Here is an 8,058-nt window from a genome sequence, read left to right on the forward strand (position 1 = left end):
ATTAAAGAAAGTGTACTTGTTTGTAATATTGAAGGAGATGTGTTCTGAGGACCGATGAAAATGATTGTTTTTTTTTTTATGAGAATGTCATTGTTTTTATGTGAATGTTATAATGTGTTCAATAAAAAAAAACTGCCACCGGAAGTGACAGCCGCCTAGCTGCTACTGGGTGCCAGAGGGTGCCATCATAGAAATATTCATTTCTATGGATGCCACTGCCACAAATTGAGCCTGATGTTTCTCTATTTTATTTTTCAAGTAGACCTCTGCAGAAACTCTGCAGAAATCTTGAAATTATTTTTGATCAGGCACTGCGACGGTCAGCTGTTCCGTGGAAACGTGTGTTGAAAACCCCGTAGCTCCTCTCCGAAGCCCTCTTCTTACGATCCGCCATTAGGAGTGAAGTGGTGGTGAGTTTTTCTCTTTGCTTTTTAACAGATTTTATTGAAAATAATCACACTTCGTGTCAGTTTTCAGTGTGAGCGAAGTTTAAAGGATTGTCTTCTTTATGTGCAGGTGGACTAAACCCCAGAATGCAGATTTTTGTTAAAACGCTCACGGGGAAAACTATAACCCTCGAGGTAACTGATGTGGTGTGCTACTTAGCTGCCAACCCGAACTTTATTCATATTACGTTTTAATTAGTACAGAAATATTAAAATATAACTTTTGTTCTGCTCATTTATATAAATTTAAACGTGCTGTTTGTTCCGTGACAAAACGGAGTAACGTAGTTGCTAATTCAGACACCACTGCACGTGTATCAGCAGGCGGCACCATAACTCACCTCAGACTAATCACATTTATCGTATTGTTAAATATTGGTTCGTTCTCACCAGTTATTCCGTTTTACAGGTTGAGCCCTCAGATACCATTGAAAATGTCAAGGCTAAGATCCAGGACAAAGAGGGTGAGTTTATGTTTTAACAGATTTTTATGAAGTAAGGGTGTTTGAGGGTATTAGGTGCAAAAATGCACACAGAAAAGGAGGGGCAAAATTTTTGTTTTTACCTGGCAACACTGATGCTGGTCTTACTCATTCACTGATTATGCAGTGGCTGCATAACAGCTGTATAACAGTTTACTGTCAGTGCAACCCTGCCTGGTACATTTCTACAGTGGTTTCATGTAAACAGGTTTTTATAATGTGTTTATTTGCCCCAATAAACAGAAAAAACACCAGCATATTCATTGACTGGTTTTGTGTAAACAGGGCCTAAAAGTTTTACTCAGCTGTTGTTGGCATGCCTCAATAAATTAGGGATGCACCAACATCGATATCCGAATATAGTTATTGCTGTTATGGCCAATAATCGATATTACACAAGCACACAAATTATATTATACATATAGGCACAAACATACTTGTTTGTCTGTTTTGATACTGTAAATAAACAACTATACCTGACATGGCTCTACTTCAGTTATTCCTGGTTACATAGCATCCATAACACTATCATGATCAAACAGATGCTGCTCAACCAACCATCTCGCCTCCCAAAACAGAAACACAAAGATAAAAAGTGGGAAATCAAAATATTGTACATTAATATCGACCCAGTTTTAAATATCGGGCCGATTCAAATGTTCTAAGAAATGACCAATATCGGCCGATATTGATATAAATGCCGATATATCGTGCATCCCTAAATAAAATGACAAATTTTGTTAAACCCGTGCAATCACAACCACCTAATAAGCTGTTAACACTTATTAAAGAAATTATTAAAAGCAAGACAGTTTTTTGTAAAGTGCAGCTGTTGCTCAAGTGTCAGTTTGTGGTAAAATGTTGAACATCAGAACAGATTCACCCTGACCTTTTTTGTTTGTCAGTGACTAGGACCAATTTAAGCTAAAAGCCTGAATTTTTTTTTTGTTTGTTTTCTGTTTGACATAATATTTTGTTTGCAGGAATCCCTCCTGATCAGCAGAGGTTGATCTTTGCTGGAAAACAGCTGGAAGATGGACGCACGCTGTCTGACTACAATATTCAGAAGGTCAAGCCTGTTTGTTTTTGATGTTTTAAACATGAATTTTGTGAGATGAGTTAATGTCGCTGCAGCTCATTTCCCTTTGGTAGAATTATGGATGTCCCGATACCACTTTTTCACTTCCGATACAATACCGATATTACAACTTTGAGAAATGTCCGATACCGATATTGATCCGTTACCATAACAGTACAAGTCACACACTTTTACCTATTTTGTAATGTAAAATCTTAAACTACATTTGTTGCCACGGCTTCAAATACAACCCCTGGCAAAAAAGTATGGAATCAGCTGTCTTGGATGAGCACTCATTCAGACATTTCATTCTGTAAAACAAACTCAGATCAAAAACATGATACAATAATAAGGTCATTCCAAAGGTCAACTTGTTGGCTTTCAGGAACACTCAAAGAAAGGAAGAGAAAACATTGTGGAAGCCAGTGAAATGTTACTTTTATTGACCAAGTACAAGGAAGAAAAGTATGGAATCACTCAATTCTGAGGAAAAAGGTATGGAATCACTCAATTCTGAGGAAAAAATATGGAATCACTCAATTCTGAGGAAAAAGGTATGGAATCATGAAAAACAGACAAACAAAAGACCATTCAAAATACATCACTAGTATTTAGTTGCACCACCTTTGGCTTTTAGTCTTGCAGTCTCTGAGGCATGGACTTGATGAGTGACAAACAATATTCTTCATCATTTTGGTGCCAACTCTGATAGCAGTTGCCAGATCAGCTTTGCAGGTCGGAGCCTTCTCGTGGACCATTTTGTTCAATTTCCACCACAGGTTTTCAATTGGGTTGAGATCTGGACTATTTGCAGGCCATGACATCAACTGAATGTGTGTCTTTCTCCAAGGAATGCCTTCACTGTTTTTGCCCTATGGAACGATGCATTGTCATCTTGGAAAATTATTTCATCACCTCCAAACATCTGTTCAATTGAAGGGATAAGAAAACTGTCAAATGTCAATGTAAACTTGTGCACTGATAGAAGAATAGCTGGGTTTCAGTCACTTGGTTTCGAAGGCGGAGCGATCTCCGCTGGAGGGCAGGGGGTAAAATATCTATGGAGGAAACTACTGTAGAGTTTATATTGTATGGATTTAGATCCTATTTCAAGATATATAACAATTTGTTCACAAATATGTCAGACATGACTCGTATGATGAAGATGAATGAGTTTTCTACAGAACCTAAAGATTTTCTGAGGCTGTCGATACCACACACGTCTTACATCACCAGGTGTCAAATAATAACCAGCAAAAGTTTATCTGATGAATAATTCCATACAATTCTGCCCAACCCTATTACAACATATGATAACACTGATTATCATACACAAAGATGAAAAATGTAGAAAGCTCACAGAACGAAAACGTAAAAAGTGGATTTTATACCGTCTGCGGTCGAGAGGAACAGGATGCTGTCTGTCTGCAGGCAGCGGCCACTACATCAGAGGTATGTTAGCTGCTAATTTGTTTTAGAGGTTATTTTTATAATGATCGTTTCTTTAGTAGTGAGTAAGTTACTGGTAGTTTATTGTGGACCTCATCTGGACTTTAGGCTGCCTTAGTTCTGTGTCGTTAGCTGCTGGATGTTTGTTGATGTTAGCCACTACTGCTAGCATTATCTTAACAAATAAAACTATCATAAAAAACACTCACCCTGGCAACAAACAAACTGTAGTCATCGTGGAGCTGTTTGGTACCGAGGTTGTGGATCCACCCGCTGAAAAGTTCTACACCTCCTGTTGTTTACGTGCTTTCATCAGCTGTTCGGTGTAGTTAGCATCCAATTAGCACCGCACTGGCCCGGTAGACAGGTAACGGGACCGTAGAGTTCGCTCCGTGCTTCTTCTCTTCCCTCTTTATAATCGAAACAGTGAATCACCTACTTCCTCATCACAGTCCTCACTCTGTCTCCGACTGTTTTTCCTCTATTTGAGCTCCTCTCTCAAACTGCGGCTCGGTCCACTTCGGCAGCTGAACTGGAGCTCCAACTTTGTCTCATTTTTTATTTATTTTTTTGCATCAAATACACTAAAATAACTAACTAAACTTCACTGTAACTATGAAATATAGTTATACAAATATAATAAATGTAATAAATTTCGGATATCTCATTGCTGACTTCCGATCTCGCTGTCTCTCCATCGCAGCCGAACTTTATTCAACTTACGCCTCTTTTTATTTTTATCCTGCTGTAGATTTTTTGCTGCTTGTCTAATATTTTCATGCTTCAGTCAGAAAGGAGTTTGGGGGTTTAGGTTTGTTCAGCGGGGTGGGGGTGAGACCAGAGGGTGGAATGAGATGTTTTCCCCCATGAATCGGCCCTATTTTGCATTCTCCTGCTGCAATGTGCTTCAAATATGATGAACATTAATAAAAAGAGCCATAATTTAATTTAATATATAATTTAATCAGTGTATAATTATTTATTATTAATTCAGTTAGAATGTTTGGTGCACTCGTAAACTATACAAGATATGGGCATTTTTTCAGATGGCAGATTCTCCTCCACTTTTTCACTTCCTGACCTCCATCCGAACTTCGCGCTCTAGTAGCACTGCATCGTGACGTCACGTGAAACCCTCCCATTAACCACAGTCATCTCCCCAGTGCCTTTGCCTGACATGCAGCCCCATACCATCAAGGACTGTGGAAATTTGGTTGTTTTCTTCAGGCAGTCCTCTTCATAAATCTCACTGGAACGGCACCAAACAAAACTCCAGCATCATCACCTTGTCCAATGCAGATGCTTGACTCATCACTGAAGATAACTTTCATCCAGTCATCCACAGTCCATGATTGCCACTCCTTAGCCCATTGCAGTCTTGTTCTTTTATGTTTAGGTGTCAATGATGATTTTCTTTTAGCTTTCCTGTATTGATATCCCATTTCCTTTAGGCGATTTCTTACAGTTCGGTCACATACATTGGCTCCATTTTCCTCCCCATTTATGCTTCATCTGTTTAATTGTACTTTATCGGTTTTCAAGACGAGTGGCCTTAAGTTGTTTGTCTTGATGCTTTGATGTCTTTCTTCGTCTACCAGTACGCTTTGATTTAACAACCATTCCATGCTGTTGGTATTTGGTCCATATTTTGGATACAGCTGACTGTGAACAGCCCACATCTTTAGCAACCATGCATGAAGAGTTACCTTCTTCAAGAATGTTCACAATCCTCTTTTGTTTCAAGAGACATTTCTCTTGTTGGAGCCATGGTTCTTGCCACTGCACTTCATCCAGCAACCCGCCAAGGTGTCATGACTGCAGGTGTTTTTAACTGCAGACTAACGAGCAGATCTAATCTGAGGCAGGTGTCCATTTAGGGAAAGGAAATTGACTGGGTGTGTCCTTATTTTCTACCTCCAATTTGAGTGATTCCATTTTTTTTCCCTGTGCTTGGTCAATAAAAGTAACATTCACTGACTTCCTCAATGTTTTCTCTTCATTTCTTTGTGTTCCTGAAAGCCAACAAGTTGCACTTTGGAATGACCTTATTATTGTATCATGTTTTTGATCTGAGTTTGTTTTACAGAATGAAATGTCTGAATGAGTGCTCATCCAAGACTGGTGGTTCCATACTTTTTGCCAGGGGTTGTATTTGAAGCTGTGGCAGTAGGATCAAATGCCTCCATTTCCTCTTGGCTTTTACCCTATTCCCACTAAAAATGTCCGGACGCAGCTCGAACTTATCAAATTCATAGAAGCCTACAGTAAGAATAAGACAAACATGCAACAAAGGGAATTCAGCAGCTGATAACTACATGCCCCAGGGCATGTACTGCCATCAGTGTGTGAATGTGTGTGTGCATGAAGTGTAAAGCGCCTTGGGGTCCACATGGACTTGATAAAGCGCTATATATATATATATATATATATATATATATATATATAAGTTCAAGCCATTTACCATTTATCTAAAGCCATTTTAAATATGAGCTGTGCAACCAGCCCACAATCTGAGAGACGCCTTGATGTGTTTCTGATTTTCTTACAGTAGATTATTTTCTTTAAATAAGTTCTTGCTTTACTGAGAAAGGTGGGTGGCTATTTTTTAATTTGTGGGGGGAGACTGATGGCAGATTATAATATTTAATTTATTTCAGCCACCTTTAAATGTGACAAGGATTTTCAAACAAAGTGTTGTAAAATTACTTTGAATACCTCTGGTTTTCAGGGGTCCCATGGGCCCTTGAAATCCTTGAAAGTTTGTGAATTAAAAAATGATTTTAAGGTCCTGGAAAGTTTGTGAAAACAGCCAAAAATTACACTTGTCCTTGAAAGTCCTTGAATGCTTTTTGGGGATTTGAAGTTCTCTTATTCACACGACTGATTTTCACCCTCCATATTAAATTTTTTTTTGCGTGGGTAACTCAGGATTACGGTAAACTGATGTGGCTTTTAACAAATAACGTGAGCCATAGTCATAGTTAAACCTAATCAGAGCAGAGGAGGGCAGGTCTTTCTTTCTGAGCCCAGGTGAGAGCACCACAGGTCCTCCTGTCGTCACCGAGCGTCTGGACATGTTCACATCCCCTCCTCCTAAACTGAGCTGCTGAACCTCCCAGGACATAATTATATGTCCATGTAATGTAGATATGAATGTAGGATAAACATTTAATCCACCTTCTTTCATTGATTCTGACTCAACAACTTCTGTGTTGTTCAGTTCATTGAATTTACATGTTAAACCTGTTAATTGGTAACATTCTGTGGTAGCAGTAGGTAATTGCTGTCATGTGTGGTTCTTGAATTTGAGGAAATTGGTACTGGAAAGTTCTTAAAAGGTCCTTGAATTAGATGTCGACCAAGGTGTGGGAACCCTGGGTTTTGTTCGACCTGTCAGCATGATTCAAAACTGGTCAGTAATTTAAAATCTGTTTTATTGACGCAAATTGAAATTATCAAGTGTCTAACCTGAAAAGCTTAAAGTTTTCCCACAACTTTGCGACTTCTTTGCATGTCTGTCCGCCCTGGCTAATCACGCTGGTTTCCAGGTTCGGTTTTGGTAAAACCTTTAAAATTGTCGGTTAGCACAGCATCTGTTCTTGGTCTGCTGCCATACTTCCTCTTAAAACCAAATGCCTGCGTCATTCCTCAGTTCGGTACAGTTCTTTCCCTTAAGCCCAAATGCCTTTGTCACTGCTGACTCGTAATCCTTTGTTTGGAAACTTTCGGAACACAACATCAGTGCTCTGATCAGCCTTACTCTCTTCTCCTGAATGTTTTTTTGAGTTTGGTGAAATAATGGATGCAAACTTCTTTTTTGTTTATCAGATTTGGCTAGATATGCAATATGAAAAAATAGTGGGTGTAGGGCTTCAAAAGATTTAAAATTTTAAAAGTTTTTTACCATTTAAATATTCAGGTCTGTAAACTTGTTTCTTATTTTCAGGAGTCAACTCTCCACTTGGTACTGAGGCTGCGAGGAGGTGCCAAGAAAAGGAAGAAGAAGTCCTACACCACCCCGAAAAAGAACAAGCACAAGAGGAAGAAGGTTAAACTTGCTGTGCTCAAATATTACAAGGTACAAGAAATGAGACTTTGTGCTTCAGGGAGACAGATTTTTACCTCTGACTCAAGAGCAGCAGGTTGACCTCTTTGTGTCTGCAGGTGGATGAGAATGGTAAAATCCACCGTCTGAGGCGTGAGTGTCCTGCTGACGAGTGTGGTGCTGGTGTCTTCATGGCAAGCCACTTTGACCGTCACTACTGCGGGAAGTGCTGCCTGACCTACTGCTTCAACAAACCTGAGGACAAGTAGACTGAAGACTACAATAAAGATTCAAATGTCTGATCCAACAAGGACTAAGAGTTTTTATTTCTACAGCAGTGCAATGTTTGTTTTTGTTTTATTTTTTAAATTTAGTCATGTTGCTGGAGTAGCACTGTTTTCAAATGTTAAGATAAAGTGAAGTTCAATGAACAGTAAAAATGGCAGAAAGTGAATTTTCGGAACGTTTCAACTTTACCTGTTTAAAAAGTTTATCAGGGTAGTTTATACAACACCTAGAAAAAATTTAAAGAACCATTATTTAATTTCATATGCAAAT

At 38.9% G+C, this 8,058-nt stretch overlaps 1 protein-coding gene across 1 annotated transcript; it reads left to right on the top strand.

Annotated features, from left to right (window-relative positions):
- The first annotated feature begins 367 nt into the window (after positions 1-367).
- On the top strand, positions 368-7,807 carry rps27a (ribosomal protein S27a). The gene is made up of 6 exons (XM_013999689.1): positions 368-410; positions 517-581; positions 856-910; positions 1,912-1,997; positions 7,402-7,533; positions 7,620-7,807. The coding sequence occupies exons 2-6, from the start codon at positions 534-536 to the stop codon at positions 7,767-7,769; spliced, it is 471 nt and encodes a 156-aa protein (XP_013855143.1). The 5' UTR covers positions 368-410; positions 517-533; the 3' UTR covers positions 7,770-7,807.
- The last annotated feature ends 251 nt before the right edge of the window (positions 7,808-8,058 follow it).

This window comes from Austrofundulus limnaeus, unplaced genomic scaffold (assembly GCF_001266775.1).
Source record: "Austrofundulus limnaeus strain Quisiro unplaced genomic scaffold, Austrofundulus_limnaeus-1.0 Scaffold2416, whole genome shotgun sequence".
Taxonomy (NCBI): domain Eukaryota; kingdom Metazoa; phylum Chordata; class Actinopteri; order Cyprinodontiformes; family Rivulidae; genus Austrofundulus; species Austrofundulus limnaeus.

Excerpts from the sequence above, each read along its gene's own strand:
- rps27a (XM_013999689.1), top strand. The coding sequence starts at position 534 with ATGCAGATTTTTGTTAAAACGCTCACGGGGAAAACTATAACCCTCGAG. Across the intron at positions 582-855 it reads GGAAAACTATAACCCTCGAG|GTTGAGCCCTCAGATACCAT; the intron begins GTAACTGATGTG and ends TCCGTTTTACAG. Across the intron at positions 7,534-7,619 it reads CTGTGCTCAAATATTACAAG|GTGGATGAGAATGGTAAAAT; the intron begins GTACAAGAAATG and ends TTGTGTCTGCAG.